This window comes from Gouania willdenowi, chromosome 6, assembly GCF_900634775.1.
Source record: "Gouania willdenowi chromosome 6, fGouWil2.1, whole genome shotgun sequence".
Lineage (NCBI taxonomy): Eukaryota > Metazoa > Chordata > Actinopteri > Blenniiformes > Gobiesocidae > Gouania > Gouania willdenowi.
The window spans coordinates 23,834,520-23,853,560 of NC_041049.1; the positions used below are offsets into that span (position 1 = coordinate 23,834,520).

General features: G+C 39.1%; 1 protein-coding gene across 3 annotated transcripts in view; it reads left to right on the top strand.

The window, feature by feature from the left end:
• The window catches only part of csrp2 (cysteine and glycine-rich protein 2), a 29,387-nt gene that overhangs the window by 7,985 nt on the left and 2,361 nt on the right, over nucleotides 1-19,041 (top strand). The window contains exons 1-5 of one of the 3 annotated variants that reach the window (XM_028449219.1): nucleotides 1,142-1,287; nucleotides 2,759-2,879; nucleotides 8,306-8,474; nucleotides 12,611-12,740; nucleotides 17,756-17,849. In XM_028449219.1, the coding sequence (XP_028305020.1) occupies nucleotides 2,768-2,879; nucleotides 8,306-8,474; nucleotides 12,611-12,740; nucleotides 17,756-17,849 (505 nt within the window). In that variant the 5' untranslated portion in view covers nucleotides 1,142-1,287; nucleotides 2,759-2,767. Of the gene's footprint in view, nucleotides 1-1,141; nucleotides 1,288-2,758; nucleotides 2,880-8,305; nucleotides 8,475-12,610; nucleotides 12,741-17,755; nucleotides 17,850-19,041 lie in introns of those variants that run through there. The other 2 variants (XM_028449220.1, XM_028449221.1) reach the window with 2 other exon arrangements.

Below are 19,041 nucleotides of genomic sequence, written 5' to 3' on the forward strand. Positions count from 1 at the left end.
CGTAAAACCAGCCGTGGGACTCAGACAGACGTGGAACGGGAAGCAGAGCTGAAGCCAAAACTGGTAAGAATGCGTTTGTTGAGAGGATGCATTGAGATAACGACTAAAAAAACTTGCTCTGTCTGGAAATCATTTCCGCTGAAGAGTGAAGTTTTACAAACTTTCTGGATATTTCAACCAGGCAGAACCTCACTGATCACTGTTAGCATGCTAACATTAGCTTTGATACTATGTTGGGTAGCAATGTAATGGTCAGGGCAGAGAATAATTTATCTGTGTTACACGACCGAAGGATGAATCACAACCATGGAATATGTAAGTTACAATATTTAATTAACGAATTGTCTATTGATACATATCAATAAATCCTGGGACTACGGGTATGTTTTCCAGACCTTTTCCACGTACCCATAATGTGCCTGTTTTTTACAATGTGATAGAATGTGCCTGACTCAAGAATCCTTCCTTCTGCTGTTGTGGGTTCGAATCCCACTTTTGTCATATATATGTTTTCATTTTAACATATTTAACACGGCAAATTCCACCTTTTAAAATAAAGTCTTTCAATAAACATTTTAGGGTATTTCCTGGGTTAGGGCTAATATAAAAGGGTTAGCGGGGTAGCTAAAAATAAATGTAAGCTAAAATAAAACTGACGGAAGTTGAAGTCATGTGGTGCACATATGTCACCTAACTTGGCCATTGGGGGGCGTAGCTATAACTATCAATAGCTACGGCCTTTATTTAAATGACAGCTAAATAAACAATTATATTTACAATAGTTCTCTTTATTCTTCTTAACTATGGTCCCATTCATACACTTTAAAAATCCAATTCAATGTGGAAGTAATCCAATCAGATTAGTACTCAGATTGAGTAATGTAAGGGATTACACATTACATTTTTGGGCATTTCATTTGTTATTTTTATCTGATTACATTTTGAAAGTAACCTTCCCAACACGGTTTTTTCTTTACTATAAATACAATAAAAGACAACGAGTAAAACTAAATTAAAATGACATAGCCTGTACTGAGTAGAACTGAGAACAGGTGAAAAAAGGTGGATAATAATAGTTGTTTTTTATAAATACAGGCTGAAGAAGGAGCATTTTTCTCTGAATGCACGCAAACGCAGCAGTGTTTAGTTCACGCCCCCTGGGAAAACACACACACACACACACACACACACACAGTGCAGTAGTCCAGTAGCTGCTCATGTAGCTCTTCTCTCTCTCTCTCTCTGAACCCCGTATTGGATTTAAAACCTTTTCAAACACAACTTAAGGTAACTATGTTTTTTTTCCTGAACCATTTCATCGTGGATACAACTTTACAATAGCGTTTATTTCACTCTTTATGTCGTTATCTTTATATTTCAGTGTGCACACTGTGAAATAACATACATGTTATAACCTGCACGGATAACACACGGTTTGTTTGTGCTGCTCTTTGTAACATTAGTTATTAATCTCCTACCTAATTATAAAACACGTTTATATAGTATTATTATTCATTATAAAGTGTCTTTCTTCATTTAAACACAACAATGTGTGTATGAGTGAAATAAAGTATATATAAGTATTGCATTATTTGAAAAAACAACTCAAATGTACTTGTTGAATGAACTCTTGCGTTTCTTTTGTGTGTAATATTTGAGAAAGGTAACTTTAAGTAATAGGGCTGCACGATTATGGTCAAAATGCTAATCACGTTTGTTTTTTGTTTTTTGTCAATATTGTAATCACAGTTATAATCACAATTAATTATCATGTTAGGAAAACAATCTGTGCTTTTATCACACTACTTTTAAACAAACATGTGTACAGTTCACAGTGCAAAATTAAGTTTTAGCATAATAAAGCTTCAAAAGTATAATGCCTAAAAATAATAACCCAAGAACTTAAAATGTTCCAAAGACTAACAGAATAAATACATTATTACAGAGTGCAGAGCCCGTATTTTAAATATAAATATTGCCAACAATCGGATTCATTTATTCGTGGCAACCAAAATCGTGATCACGATTAAAATTCGATGAATGTGTGCAGCTTTATTTGATTTATGTTGGGCATATAAGCATTTTTGTTTCAGTCTTGTTACATATATTTAAGTTGTGATTGATGTTTTTTTTTAGACTGAAACAAATAAACTGAACATGAAACATTGGCATGTTGTGGTGTAAAGTCTCTGTACATATATTACTTTGCTGTATAATATTTAAGACAAAAAGTAAAATTCCAAGACTGAAAAGTAATAACCAGTTGTGCTCACACAACTGGTTTGTTGTCTACCGTCTGTCCTTAAACACTTGTATCTTTAATCTTGCTTTGCTGACGTCATCTGTGTTGACTGGTATCAGCTGTGAGTGTAAACTATAGTAGGAGTGTGTGAGACAGGGAGAGGCTGGAGCTGTGGTTTATGTGCTAACGTTGTTGACCTCATCCTCACAGTTTGCAGTAGTTTGGGTTAATACTGTAGGGCTGGGTGCCACACATTCACATTCCTCTGGGTATTAGTGACTGTTGCTGAAGCTGACCTTGTTCTGACTGCTCTTTGTGTGTGTGTGGAAGTTCTTTCCTGAAGTCATGCTTTTCATTCTTTCATCTTAGTGGACTTGACGATTAAAAACATCATCTGATGTTCTGTAGAAGAAAAGAACCCAGACTACAGTAGTGATTACATCTTCATGTGAAGAAGGAACATCTTAACAGTTGTCTTTCCTCAGGCTTTACTGGTCTTTATCTATTTCTTCTCAGAAACACACAATGCCAAACTGGGGAGGAGGCAACAAGTGCGCGGCGTGCCGTGGAACAGTTTACCACGCTGAGGAGGTGCAGTGTGATGGAAAGAGCTTCCACAAAAGCTGCTTTCTCTGCAGTGAGTACTTCTGCTCTGGTTGGTCACATGTCACATAAGAAAGATTAGATTTAACACATTTACAAGGATGGACGTTAGAAAGACATGACAAATGGATCTATGTGAATACTATGTTTATGTTTATTTATTGTGGATCCCCATTAGCGCAGTCAAGCTGACGCTATTCTTCCTGGGGTCCAATAAAATAGTTTTGTTAAAATACAGAAAAAGTATCTTTCTCCTATACAATAATTTTACATTTACATCATCAAAACAAAAATCAGTTCATTTTACTAGTAATAAGTAGGGATGGGAATCGAAAACCGGTTCTTTCTGAGAACTGGTTTCCAGTAATCCAATTCCTAGGAATTGTTTGTTTGCTTGTATTTCAATTCCGCTTAGCGGTTTCTCTTATGTTGCAAATACGTAACGATAAACTCCTCCAGGTCCTGTATATTGTGTTTATGCTAGCACCAAGTGAAGCTCCTTCCACCATATGGTTATTTGCTGTCCACCTCAGAGAATCCACCTCCTCCACCCACAGCTGTGCTGTCCTCCGTGCCGTGTCTGTAGTGCCTCTGTTGCTACACTACTCACTTCTGGGTTCTGTACACTCGCGCAAAAGTTGCTTTTTGCACACACCTCGGCGACAGTTTACGTCCTCATAACAAGTAATCAGACATGGGAGACGGACTGGTACTGATCGATGTCTTTAGTTTGCTCTTTCACACTGGTTCACTCACACACACATACACACACACGCACACACACACACACACGACTGATGATGTCACATGTAACAACGGGGACGGCGTCTCTGAAGGTCCATTTATAGAAATGTAAACAAAGGCTAACTAAAGCTTTACCGTTTAAAAACATAACAATAAGTGCAGCTGTACTTTTGGTTAATATGTTCTTTTTACAGAAGAAATCTTTGTTTTCTTGGCAATTCCCATCCCTAGTAATAAGTTTTCTAAAAATCATAAAACATTTTCCCAATGCAAATTCATCAAACACAAACTCCATTTCATTTCCATTTTCAACCATAATACAATACAATACGTTATACATTCTCAAATCGCTGCTATTTTCATAGTTCAGATAGGTTCCTAAAAGCTGATATCAGGAGTTTCTGAGAAATCTATCTTAATGTATCATTTTTTTAAAATGAGAAAATATACCTAACTAGTCTTCAGTGACGTGCCGTGACCACTAGTGTTGGGTAGGCACGTTGCAAATCGAGACCACTAATGACAATTTCATATGTTTCTGCTGGCAAGTGTTAATTCAATTCAATTCAACTTTATTTGTATAAAGCAATTTCCAACAAAGTCATCTCAATGTGCTTATCAAAATATAAAATTCATAATAATAAAGAAAAAACCCAACAAGATCCACATGAACAAGTATTAAGCCATCTAACAAAATCAACATTGTACAACACCATTAAAGAAACAAACAATTATTTATTATAACCTCCATACTCTCCCAACAAGATCTATCTCATGACACGGCAGCGCATCCGTTGTTTGTGTTGGAAACACAGAGAAAATGACAACAACAACTTAGAACATCCTCAGTGAGGAGCATCCACAAAGCCAATCCTTCCTTTTGTACCATTCACTATGGAAAATACCAACAATGTTCTGACCTTACCTTTGCTGAAGGTCTGGTAGCTCAGGTGTTGGTCTCCCATCTTTTAAAAGCTGTCGTTTTTCCTCAAAAATAGTTTATTTATCGTCACTACCGCTGTCATCCTGCCTGTAGTGTAATCCCGCCCAGTAGCTAGATAAAGTAGCAGCAGCGGTCTTGTAATATCAATTCACTAATGCACTGTGAACTTACGTATAGCATTTAGCATCGCGCGGTTATGTCCAAAGGTAGCTCTCTACACTGCCTTTGGACTTAAATGGTTGTCATCTTGGGGACCTGACTGCGCATGCGCAAACATGTAAAACCACGCAATGGGAACAGAGGCAGAGCAGCAATGTGCCTTTGGGAGGGTGGTGTGGCCTCCCTCTGCCTTACAGCGGAGTGAGACTGTGCAGCTGTTCCAGGAAATAGCGCCGTTTAGTAATTTGGGCTATGAAATGCACAAAATGCAGACATTTTCAAACTTATAGGTACTGTAGGCTATTGGAAATGGAAAAATAAATAATTTATAATTATATTATAATTAAAACAAATAATCAAAATATCAATTCACCCTTGGGTAGGCACTGCCTACCTTGCCTACCCTGACGGCACGTCACTGCTAGTCTTTTACTATGGTCTACTGCGGGTGGTCTATCATATACGTCAATGTATATAAGTCCCTCCTTCGTCCTATAGACCCCTATACAAATGGAAACGATCGCCGTGATCACCCAGCCAATAGGCTTTGACTTCATCTTTTCAAGACTGTCAATCAAAGTGAACTGTGCACGGAAACAAGGCCGCGCATCACATCAGCAAATGGGTAAATATGATTTAGGCTCTTGCCTGACCCATAGACCTATATCAATGCGACCTTGTTATGTTCCGCGATGCGCATGCAGAAAAGTAGAGGCGTGGCTTCTGATAGATAGGGAGAGGCAGTGGGAGGAAGTGAGGCTGTTTGGGGGGGGCATCGAGACGTTTCTCAGAAACTCTGGATAGCAGCTTTAATGACACAAATAGAACACTTTCATACATGTATGCCTAGAAGGAACTGTTTTAATAATATTTTAAATACCTTTACATTTTCCACCTGTAATAGTTCCTTTGGCAGTGTGTTCCATGCATGAGTCACTCTATAAGTGAACGTTGGTTGTAGTAGGCATTTCGATTTGGCTTTTGGTAGAATAAACTCCCCTACAGAGGCGTGCCTCGTACTATATACTCATTGCTACATAGCAGGTTTTGATAGAGGATTTGTGGACATTCATAATGTATTTTTAAAGAATGAGAGTAATGAATACATTACTTATTTTTATTTCCGTGGATGTAAGACAGCTTTTGGATATTGTATGTAATCAGGTCTGGTAGCAAAGATAAAGTGAGTGTGAAATAGAAACGAGTAAACATAATACCAGGACTACAGCTTATGAGAATCAAATATAGGACGATTACAGAACGGAGTATCACATTCTCTGAGGACACTTTTCTATACCGCAGCTCAGGACTTCAGAAACACGAATGGAGACTTTCTTTCAGGTATGTGAAACTTTAAACCAGTATCAGACACTGACACAGGCAGGACCATTGTATGAAGAAGCCCAGGGGCACCTCAGACTAAAAAACAGCCTCTGTGTTTAACATGGTCCTCAAAGAAAAAGTGCTTGTATCTTTATTTTTATTTCATTTGTTTTTTTGTTTCCTGCTTAATAACTGGAATCCAGGAAAAGGCAGAAGTTGCAAAAAAGTACTTGTCTTCAGTACTCAAGTAAAAGTATAGATACTTAAATAAAAAATGACTCTGGTAAAAGTATTGAAGTTGCTCCTTTACTTGAGTAAAAGTAAAGAAGTTTGTGCTACTAAATGTACTAAAGGTAAAAAGTAAGACAGGGTTTTTAAACCATCAAATTCCATATTTTATTTATTGAAGAACTTGTAGAAAACTGGGACATGAAAACAAGTTAAGTCTGTTACATTTGAACACCTGGAGAACTTAGCACTCATTATGAATAAAATGTGTTAAGAAAAAAAAAATCAAGTGCAAACACTCAATAAAACTCAGAGCAGCTTTGAGTTTAACATTTTTTAAAACTTGAAAATAGGGCTGGGCGATATATCGAATATACTCGATATATCGCAGCTTGTAGTCTGTGCGGTGTTGAAAATGACCATACCGTTAAACTCGCGGATTTTTTTTTTTTTTTTTTTGATTTTTTTTTTTGATTTTTTTTTTTTTTATAAATATCTTAGTGGCATTATGCACAAAAGGTGCACTTAAATTTAGTGTTGTTTTGAAATGTCATCTTAATGACAACATGCACAAAAGGGCACTATTTGTTTTAAAATATTGTAGTGGCATTATGTACAAAAAGTGCACTTTAATTTTGTGTTTTGAAATGCCATGTGAGTTGCATCCTGCACTAATGTCTTGTTTTGAAATGTCTCTGTGACAATTTTGCACAGAACGTGTTGACAATTTTATGTTTGAGCCACTCACTGTTTAATAAATACAGTTATGTCAACTTTGACTTAGTTGTGACATCCCCTTTTTTGCATGAAAGTTTAAAATTGGCATATATTAATGCAGTATGATCAAGAATGTTTTAATGTAGACATATAGAATCATCATACTGGTGTGATTTTGTGCATCAAAGTGTTAATTCAAGGGTAATGCAAAATATCGAGATATATATCATGTATCGTGACATGGCCTAAAAATATCGCGGTATTTATAAAAGGCCATATCGCCCAGCCCTACTTGAAAATGTTAACGATTAAACTAAAGGACAGAAAAAAACTCAAACTACCAACATTTTGCATATTTTTTACGTTGTGACATAATCTTCGAAGGTCTTCAAAGTAACAAGCTCATTTTTAAAATGTAAGGAGTAGAAAGTACAGATATTTGTTTAAAAAAGTAAGGAGTAAAAGTAGGGCTGGGCAAAAAAAAAAAAAGATTTATCAAATTTGTAGATAAAAACAATTTTTATTTTGCAAAATCGAGTTTAAAAAATAAATTAAACTTTTTCCACAACAGTTTTCTGACTTTTTCGCGTTCTGTCCTTGTGGGTTACCGTAGCGTGATGTGAGCCAGCCCCCTCTTTGTTTACATGTGTTTACCCTTTGAGTAGCTATATGTGTGCCACAGGCATGTTTAATGTTTAATTCACACTATGCTGAGATGCTAAGGGAAGAGTTTATTATTTTTTTAATTGTAATGTTATATGTTATAAAATATGTACTGTGAAGGTGCTGTTGCACTTTTGCTTAAACCTGGGTTAAAGCTTGAAATTGTTGAATGACAGAGCCTCATTTACTTTTTATTTTGGGATTGTTCTATTCATTTTAACTCTTGACGACAATCACAGCAATAAAGTTGCACTTTTGACAATATATCTGATGTCTGCAGTTATTTTTAAGTGCATTGAAATCGAATCGAAACTCATTTTTTTCTTTAAAAAACTGGAGATTTTTTTCTTAGGCAAAATCGTCCAGCCCTAAGTAAAAGTAAAAAGTGAAATGAAAATACTCAAGTAAAGTACAAATAGCAGAAAAACTTAGTCACCTCTGGGAAAAGAATGCTCCTCAAGATGAACATATTAAGGAAAAAGCTGTACTTATTTTTATCTTTAACATAAATGAATAGATAAAATAAATGAAGAATGAGAACTTTTAATGTGAAAGAGGATTTAAACAAATCCTTAGGTTTTGTCATTTAAAACACTTCCAAATTGAATGCGGTGTGTTGTTTTTCTTGGCTCAGAACATTTATTTTTCTTGCTCTCACTGACCACCTCCATGTGTTTTCTCAGTGGTCTGCAGGAAGAGTTTAGACAGCACCACCCTGGCCAGTCACGACCAAGAGATCTACTGCAAGTCATGCTATGGGAAGAAATACGGCCCTAAAGGCTACGGCTACGGCCAGGGGGCCGGTGCTCTCAACATGGACCGTGGAGAGCGACTGGGGATCAAACCTGAAGAGTAAGACCCACTGCTCACAGTAATACAATGAATCCACACAATGACAAGTACAATGAGCTGCACACAACCAGGGGACTGTCACCAACTGTTCCCGCTGACATCACTGCTGTGATGGGATGATGTATGTAGGTCTGAACTGGTGCTGCAGTGCCTCGTGCATCCATTCGTTTAATTCAGGATCATTCATCAGAGGTCGTTACGCAACTGTGTCTGTGAGGTTGGAGAGGTCACTGCTCACTGCTTCATTATCACTAATGATGTTTACTAGTGGTGGCAGCCCACTGTGACAGCATACATTCACCTACCTGAATGTCAAGACCACTCCAATACAGAAATCAAAGTTAACCAGTTCACCATAGCGACATTTTCAAAAGAGAACTAAAGTTAAACACAGGAACTAATTAAAGAAAGTGAGAAAAGATTTGAAATAATCTAATGAGAGTTGTCTCCACAATCATAGAATTGCATTTATATACAAAAACGTAGCCTTAACCCTCACCCTAGCTAATTTCCTAATCCAAGTCCCGGTACGCTCTGTCCGGCTACAACATTTTGCTCAGAATACTATGAAAAAACCACTATAGAGCATAATGATGGTATGAGTCAGTGATAACACACATTTTAAAGAATCTCATTTTGTAAATACGTGGAATGAAACAGTATTTAGTGCCTCCTGAATAGATTTATTACTATGCAGGGTTCCCGTGGATCCTTAAAAGGTCTTACAGGGATCCTCTACTGTTTTTACAAATATGGCCTAAAATCTTTGAAATGTCCTTATTAGAAGATCTATGCCTAACAAAATGCATTATTTTGCACCATATTTTTTTTATTAACTTTTAAAACTGGGATTACTTTATCCTTACTCCGCCATGTTGAAATGACATCATCGGTGATGTGATCAGCTCATTTTAGTCCATTAAGTTCTATAGGAGTTGAAACATTCAGCATCATTTAGCAGCTTTTTCAGTCAAAATGACAACTTGTGCTGCTTTGGGTTGCTCTAAAAATCAGTAAAAGTTTGAAAAAAAGTTGATGTAAACCTCTTTTATTTTTTTTTATGATAAATTAAAACCGTGACCCGAAAAAATCTGTGGCCACAGGGGGCGACAATTCCCACTCTGTTGTTTCATAGATGCCATGAAGAAGAGAAGAAGAGCGCTGTGTGCATGTGAATAAAGGATCCACTGCTGCTCAACGCAGCAGTAGGATCCTGGTTGCCACCATACAAACAACTCAATTACAGTAACACGAGTACTTGTAATCCATTACTTTCACCTCTGCTTTTGTACCGCATAGTTTCAAGTGTAACTACAGTAAACCCTGAGGGTTTGGCTGATGCTGATTTGGGCTGGAAAATCCTAAATGCCTTGCTTATAGGGGGTGCTCCAGTTAAGACACGCCCAGTCACTCTCTAACAGCAGCTCCCGTCAATCAATCGACAGATGCTAGATTTTTTAGGAGGGGCGGGGCCAACAGCTGTGGTTAGTGACGTGAGAAGCCACCAAAACATCACAAACTACCATTGTCAACCAAAAAAATACATTTTTACTACAAAATAAACCCAATTGAAATACTTTGACTAAAATATCAAGAACTGGACGAGTTTAGTTACTGTTTAAGCTTCTACGTCAACCAATTTTAGTTCATAGGTTTCTGCAGGAGTGGGAATATCAGGTGAATGTGGTTTAACACTTAAAAATGAATAAAGTCATTAATGTTACCACGTTGTTTCATTACACACACTGCAAAGACATTGTCCATGAGCTAAAGGGGGGCTGTTAAAAACACATTTAAACAGTATTGAAATGAATTAGATGTGTTTGATTAGCATACAATGTCTAAAATCTGTAAATGTAGATTTGAATGTTACCACTTGGCTATCACTGTCTGACCCAACAGCCTGCAGACTTTTTATAGATCTTTGCCATGCGTTTGCAGTGATTCAGTCTAGCCAGATTAGTTCCCATCTGCTACATCCAAAATCATCCTGTATTTATGATTTGTACTTTATTGGAGTTTTAAACAAGGATAAAACATCCTGTATTTATATGTAAAGCTGGAAAAGTATAACCTCACACTCAGGTGTTCATCTGTACTTGTGTAATAAATAGTTAGGGTCGCAAAGGGACGGAGAGTTTCCGGTAAATATCCATGGGACCAAAAGCTCGGGAATTTTGGGAATATTAAAATATATGGACTTTTCATTGGAATTATTTATTGGAATGAAGTGGAAATATTGAGTAATTTTAAGTAACTCTATCATATCCAAAACTGAAACATTAGCATCCGCACAAAAATAATACCATTCAAAACACATTTCAACACATTTATTTTTGTGTAGATCTTTATCATTATTCATCTCTCTTGTTTTTTATAACTTGCTGGAAGTAATATGATCTTCAACGTAAAAAATATTATTTCAACACCTCAATACCTTTTATGGAACAGAACTTATCATTGGCCAAAACAGCGGCACTGGTACCAATAACTGCTCTTTAAGCAGTTAGTTTTAACTTCATGTATTTGATTGAACGATCACGTGTGTCACGACAAATAAAATGAATATTGAGAAAAATATTTAATATGACTTTAATATGACCTTATTAGATTAAATAACATGACACAACACCCCCTCTAAAACAACAAAAGCGTCCTTTTATTTCTGATATTCTCAAGTGTACGTGCATGAAATCTGGTTGTTTTAAATCAGTGGTTCTCAAACTTTTTTAGCTCTCGTACCCCCATTCTCTTATTTCTGAATCCAAGTACACCCTTATGTCTGACTACAAAATTTTGCTCAGAAAACTGTTTTAAAACAACTACAGAGCATAATGATGGAATGAACGAGTGATAACACACATTTTAAAGAATCTCATTTTGTAAATAAGTGGAAAGAAACAGTATTTTGTGAAGTGGTTCCCAACCTTTTATGGACCGTGACCCCATTTTCTGGTGACCCCAAAGACAGAATTAGTTTTTGATTATGTTTGAGCTCAGATATTTATACTTTTTTTTTTTTTTTTTTACTGTTTTTTAGTTGAACTAGAATTATATTTCACAAAGTGAAATACAGTTATTTAAGTTTGTGTGTTGTTTTAATAATTAAAAAAAATAATAATATTTACAAAAATTCAAGAAATCTATTTGAATTTTTCAGAAATTTCAGGCGACCACATTTAAACTCCAGACGGGGTCCCGATTCCAAGATTGAAAAACACTGATTTAGTGGCTCCTGATTTATTTATAGATTTATTTTTATAGTTTTTATCATTTCTGTTCATCTTGCGCCTGCAGGGTGGAACCAAGACTGACACTTTATTTCTTAATTTTCCTCTCTCTCTCCCTCATGTACCCCCTGTAGTGCCATCGCGTACCCCCATTTGAGAAACAAGTCAAGTTGATGCTGATCATACATTTCATAAAATCCCTGTTTTTCCCCCACTGATAATTCCCATTAATTCCTGATAAATCCCATGAAAAGTTTTCAAGTTTGAAAATTCCCAGACTATAGCAACCATTAGTAATAGTACATGTTAATGCAGAACATATAAACAGGAAAAACCATGTCCTCACACACCTACCAGGATGTTTACTTCCTACCACAGACACCCAGTCAGGTGGGTCTAAATATAAAGGAGTTTTTTTCTGTAAGCAGAAGGATGGAGCTCACCCTGCTCACTGTTGTCCATCATAAAGGCTTTGATCCATGGGCCCCCCTTTGATAAACACTGCTTTGGGGCCTCTGGGTGTCCTGCTTGGGCTGACACAGAAAGAAAGTGACTGAGTTTTGTGTCTATGAGTATATTTTTTTGTTGCATGAGATAATGTCATGGGACATTTTCTTCAAATCTCGGCAACAAGTTAGCTGAAAACTGTTTAATCCAGCGTGTCCGTTTTCATTACTGTGGATGGCAGTGTGCAGTCATGCATTTTTAAAGTTAGTGAATGATTTCTAAACAGAGTCCAGAGGTAAAGGCTGCTTTCCAACTGAATACTTATAAAACGGTTTTTTATCTTATTGTCTGTAACACAAACTTTGAGGTTCAACACAGACAGGATATGATCAACTAAGCTTGACGGCTTTGCCAAACAGTTGATTATATGCTCCATTTGCCCCTTCATCCTCTTTAAAGGACTCCCACTCACAGACCCACCACCAACCCCAACCCATCCAAGTTTGCTCAGAAGTTTGGAGGCTCAGAGAAGTGTGGCCGATGTGGGGACTCCGTCTACGCAGCAGAGAAGATCATGGGAGCGGGCAAGGTGAGATACACCTCAAACTCACACAGCAGATAGTGTCTATGTTGGTTTGTACTAGGACACACTTATCTGCAAACCTTCTAACTTATTTCATACCTACCTATTCTAGACAGTGTATAAAGTCAGTGCTCTACCTGTGCTCTAATGCAGTGGTTCCCAATCTTTGTTGTCCCATGTACCCCCTTTGCATTTTTGTCAAACCCCCTCTTTATATCATAAGTATCGTCTCCATAATTTCAGATGCTTTTTTATATGTGGAACAGCGGGCTCTCATTAACTCCTAAATGTGTCTCAAACATTGGTTTCCTAAGGCTTCATCTACAAATTCAAAACGATGTGCAAAGTGTAATATATTCAAAAAGAATATATCATGCAACTTATATGTCATTACTTCAATAGTAGATAAATAGGGTATTCTTTGTAAAATGTTGGTAATTATTGTCTCCTATTGCCACAAGTGTGATAAAATGACCTCTACAGCGTAAAATAATCCTGTTTAAATAAATTACAAGAAAATATAGTAATTTATTGAGCAATTATACTGGTAGTTTGTGGTAAATTTGTTCCAAAAAAAGCCTAAAAAGGAACTAGGAACATTTCCCAACAGTTTTTAATCATTTGTTAAATCTGTCCGAGTACTGTCTCATGTACCCCGAGGGATACACATACCCCAGTTTGGGAACCACTGCTCTAATGCACAAAAAACGTTACTATAAACAACATTTCTGTTAGTACTACTTTTTTTGCTGGTCTGTGGCCATAAATAGCGTCCATGTGGTCGAACCAATTCCACTTCTGGCAGTTTGCTCCACTCCGACCGTTGTGGTCCGTAATGGAGCGATAGTCTTTCTTGAGTTTTGTCAACTTCTCCCGGCACTGCGGTGGAAGCCGTGATCATCCATTTGTGCAGAAAGCTGCTGGTGTACTCGCTCGTTATGAACACAGCCATCCAGCTCATTCACGGAGTGAACTTTCTTGCTTGCAAACAAAAATAACAATGGCGTCCAGATTCTTCCTCTCTCTGCGTGTGTTGATGATGCAACTAAGAGGATTCTCTGAACCAATCAGTGTCGGCTTTGTGCCTACGTCACATTTTCCCACCCAGGTGGATTTTTCTGGAACGACTGGGAAGCAGGTACTGAAAAAAAGCAGCACCAGGTACCACGGAGCAGATACTGTTTCACAGTTGAAACGGGCCAGAACAAAGTTGAGTAGAGCTGATACCGCTAGTGGAAACATGCCATGAAAGTGTTGTCACAGTTACCTTGAAAAAGTAATCTGACAACTGACTACAGTCTACTATTTTTAAAGAGTAACTTAGATACTTATAATCTTCTAAAAGTAACTAAGTTAGATTACTAAGTTAGTTACATTCAGCAGCTGTGGACAACACCTCTACGCCTCAACATAAAAATGAAAACCGGGTTTGCCAAAACTCACTTTAATGGAAGTGCATTTTTAACAATAACGTCATTAATGTAGCTACCTGACAAACAATTACCGGTACTTGAAAAAAATACATGTTTTTATAAAAAGTAAAATAAAGACAGTCTTATTGACTCACTTAAAGGAGAGACATATCATGCTTTTAAATCCTTCTTTTTTACATATAACTCATACAGTTGTGGTCTATATAAAGTGTAACTGCAATGCTTGGGTCTGAATTCCTCATTATTATAGCTCCACAGGCCCCTTTTCTACCCTTTTCTGATGTGCTTCTGAGAGCAACTTGTTTTAGTGCGGTCTCTTTAAATGCAAATGAGACACTCCATACCCCGCCCCCTCTTCAGGTTGCAGAGGTGACACTCGGTTCAACTCCACCCTGTTCGGCCATTTTTGTAGTTTGATAGAAGAGATACGGCTATGTAGCAGCGCAGAAACTTTTTATTCACACGTTATTTACAAAATGTCAACAACAGAAGACTTGTCCATCCAGCCTTACATGTTCGAGCCAGAGTCTGACCCGGCGGATCGAGATGAAGATGAACCTGCAGAACAACGTCTTCATATGGATGTTAACAAGTGAGCTAACACAAGAGCCGAGCTAACGCTAGCCCAAGCTACCATCACGAATATTGCATTTGAATACAGTCTTTTCAGAGACAAAAACGGCAAAATGAAATGACTAATGAAAACTTTAGACTTAAATTAAATCACGTAGGCCATATCATCAAGGATCTAAAACGAGCACACAGCGCTAACATATGAAGTCTGAAGACGGTGCAACTGCTAATGCTAACAAAACAATGACAGGGACGTCTTATCATCACACTTTTTAGCATTATTTACAGCTTACCGAAGTGCTCTGTTCGTGTCTCCAAAGATAGAAGGAATTGAAACCCTCAATCAGACAAAGTCTTTTGGCAAATCCTTCTTATACTGGTGAAGCCAGTCATCCTTGAAGTGCTTCGCGCACACAAAAATGATCTTACCCACAGATGTGGGTCACATTTTCTGTGAAAAAATAAACAAAACCAGGCACTTTGAAAAGGTTCTGATATAAAAGGTTCTGAAAATACAAATGGCGGATTGCTCGAAGTGTTGGAATGGAGTCGATGTACTAATTTGGCAGTTCCGCTGCAAATACTGTGACGTAATTGTTCAAAAAACGTAATAGAGAAACAATCGAAACAGATTGAAAAAATATGACAAAACAGAATATAAAGATATCAACGGAGCACCTGAAGAGACTAATTTGAACTTTTCTGTGCTTCTGAACACTCTAAATATACAACAAATGCATTTAAGGGCTAAAAAAGTGGATTTAGTATGATATGTAAAGGTGTGTTTTCACACATGCCTCTTTGCTCCGCAACATGCTTCGCTCCTCGGATTCTCCGTCTTTTTGTGATATGTGAAAGGTCACTGGAACTCTGGTGCGGAGCAAACAAGCAAACTCTGGTCCTCTGAAAAATGTAGGTCTCGGTTCGGCTCAAGCGAAGCATGGTGAGGTCTTTATCCATGTGAGAAAGCAACCAGGACCAAACCAGGACTTTACATTGAAGTGCAATTGTATCGGAGCAACCCCGTCAGTGACAGCGTGCTGCTGTGTGCCTGCCGTCACGGTAACAGGCACAAGCACACACTCACAACCCAGTGCTCCAGCAGCAACACACAAATATCCTTCCATCCATTTTCAGAGTCGCTTTGTCAGCACACACAAACACGTCACATTTCCTCACGCTCCTTATGTATATCTCCCACATCATTGATTTATTTCACTCATCTCTGTTTTTCCCAAACTGTTCACATGATCATTGATGGCTGTACATATGACTGCTCTGTTTTATCTGCGTATATATTCTCGTATCTTCACATATTACACATCCTTAGTGCAGGTTGTGGCATCGTGTGATTATGGGTTATTTTTAATTATTATTATTATTATATGTGTGAAAACACTCAAATACTCTTTTTTAAAGAAATTGTAAAATAAAATTAAGAATATGTAACACATGGGTTGTCCTCTTGCTGAAAACGTGACTTGTTGCATTCGTGAGGAAAATAACAAATAGTAACTCAGTGATTTGGATGAAGAACTTAAATCTGTTTAGTGGTTTGTAAATAGTAACACATGAGAATACTCTTTATCTAAAAAAATGTTAGCGGCATCTATGGCTGCTGGTAAACTCAAAATATCTCCCTAGTAGAGCTGGCAGACTGTTTTTAGTGTACTAGTAGTGCTAATAAAACCAAAAGATTTACTAATACTACTAATAGATCTAATGCAAATGAAGTAGGAGGGATTATAACCAAAGCCAGCACTCTGATTGGTTTTAATATTTTTGAAATAGTATTAGTAAACATTTTTAAACATACTAGTTGTACTAGTAAACCAAAAAAACAACTAGTGACACTTTTTGCTACACTAGTAAAGTTTAAAACCACACACAATCAATGATGAATGCAGTGCGGCAGCGCCACCTGTTGTTAAACTACATATAAACACTTAATGTTGAAAACGTCTTATTACATCACATTACAGATTGTCACAAACACATTTAAGCTGAATACTAGTCATTGTACATGAACTTGTAGAAAGGTTGGAGCATAAATCAACATGTGTAATGTGCCGCTGACCTACACCTAACACTGCATGTCATGGTTGAATAATGACCTACAGCTTGTATAGGTTCGCCCTGGTTACTGCAGCTTCCTCCCATGGCTCAAATATGTGTGTTGGGTTAATAATAAAACCTGTGAAGTGCCATGGAGAGTAAATGTGCTGGTGTTAGCTTAGCTGTTAGCTTAACGTCCTGTTCAGGGTGAAGCCCTCACTGCAAAGATAGTTACCCTTACTTTTTCATCTTTAGATCAAGTTAGCCAACAGTTGTGAAGTTTTATCATGTGGCTAAGTTTAGCAAGGAATATATTATGAAGGTAGACATATTGCAAAATGGGAGAGCTTGTAGAATGTGATGTGAGAACTTGAAGGAAAAAAATGAATCCGTGCTGCATCACATTTTGCGAGACGTTGCAGAACAGATTTGTACCTGTAGAAATTTTTTCATACAAGTTCACATTTTTTTCCTTCAAGTTCTCACATCACATTCGACAAGCTCTCCCATACTGCAACATATCTACCTTCATAATATAATGTCCTGGATTTCTGCACTGGATTATTGGAAGGATATTAGTTTTGGGAATTTGGAGTTCAAACTACATATGCACTGTTCTAAGTAACTAACATCCCTAGCAGAAATCAGCTCTTAAACTTTGGAGGTAAAATCACCAGTAACTGGCCTTGATCACATAAGGCTGTGCAGGCAGATGCTGCACACACACTCTGATTGATGGTGGATGATCATTGAAGATTTTATTAAGAAAATGATTGTAGTCGAAGTCATCAGTGAAGCTGTGAGAATTCTGTCTATTTTTATTTGAGATGTTGGGATACGACATGTAAGAAACATCTGCAGGCAACAGCTGTAAAGGGTTCACTGGTTTACAGTGTAAACCCAATACCCTGAACGTCATTTTGCTACTGAGGTTTTAAATGATTCAACTTCTGTTGTCAGCCTTGGCACAAAAACTGCTTCCGCTGTGCGAAATGTGGCAGGAGCCTGGAGTCCACTACACAGACCGAGAAGGATGGAGAGATCTACTGCAAATGTAAGACGCAAACAGAACAACATTCAGCATTACAACAGGACGTCCTCATAGTGAGAGATTACATCAGGCCAAATGCTGGAATTTAGCACACATACTAAGAAATATCAGCTGGCACTCAGAGCCAGAGAGGATTCTCACAATTTATTTACTTAAAGCTGATATCCAGAGTTTCTAAGAAATCTATGTTTATGTATGATTCATTTGAAGTACGAAAAAATACCTAACTTGTTTTTTACTATGGTCTACTGCGGGTGGTCATTCATCCAGACCCCCACGGCTCCAGGAGCCGTGGGGGTCTAAGGGTGGGGGTGGCTACTGCTCGGGGGCGGCGCCTACATCCTGGGTCGCTGGGTGGCGGGGTGCTGCTGTGGGTCGCTACGCCCGCCTGTCTGGGTACCTCGGCTTTGTTCCCTTGGATATCACTAGCACGGTGCCATCCCCCCCCCCCCCCCCCCTTCCCTTTTTGGCTCACTTGGGGGGCCGTGTGGGCCTATATGCGGCGCGTGACCGAGGAGGGGTGGGGCCTTGCCTGTGCGGGGGCCCCCCTGGAGTTGTGCTGGGTGGGTGTGTGGGGGCGCGGCCTGTGGTTCTTGCCCTGGCGGATCCGCGCCGGGGGTGGCTGGTCTGCTGGTAGGGTGCGCCGGGCCCCGTGGGCGCTGTGCCGGGGCGGGGGTTCCCAGGGGGTGGGTCTTTGGTTGGGGCGTCATGGGGCGCGTTCCCCTGCCGTCCGCCCGGGAACTGGCTGCCGTTTGGTGTGGCGCCGCGCTGCCTTTGGCGGGGTGGGGCGGGAGGCCTGGGGCCCGCCGTCCTCCGGGCTGTGCTGGCGTTGGGGAGGGTGTCTCGTGCCGGCGCGTGTGTGGACGGGGGTGGCCTCCGTGGGGAGGGGGGGCTCTGCTGGTGGCACTTGGTGTGGGTTGGAGGAACCTGGCTGGGGGTGCTTGGGTTCGCCCACTTGTCGGTTGGTGGGTGGCGGGATGGCCCTGCTTGGACGGCTGATGGCGTCCTCTCTTGCCGGGGGGGCCGGGGCCGCCTCCCTGTAGAGGGCATTGTATCATGGTGCCCGGCGGGCCTGTGCTGGCCCTGATGCGGGCGCAGGCTTCTCTCCTGCTCAGCCGCTCCCTGTTGCGGCGGGGGGGGGGCGCTTCGAGCTGGTGTGCGGCGGGGGTCGCTTCCTGGACTGCTGGGGGGTGTG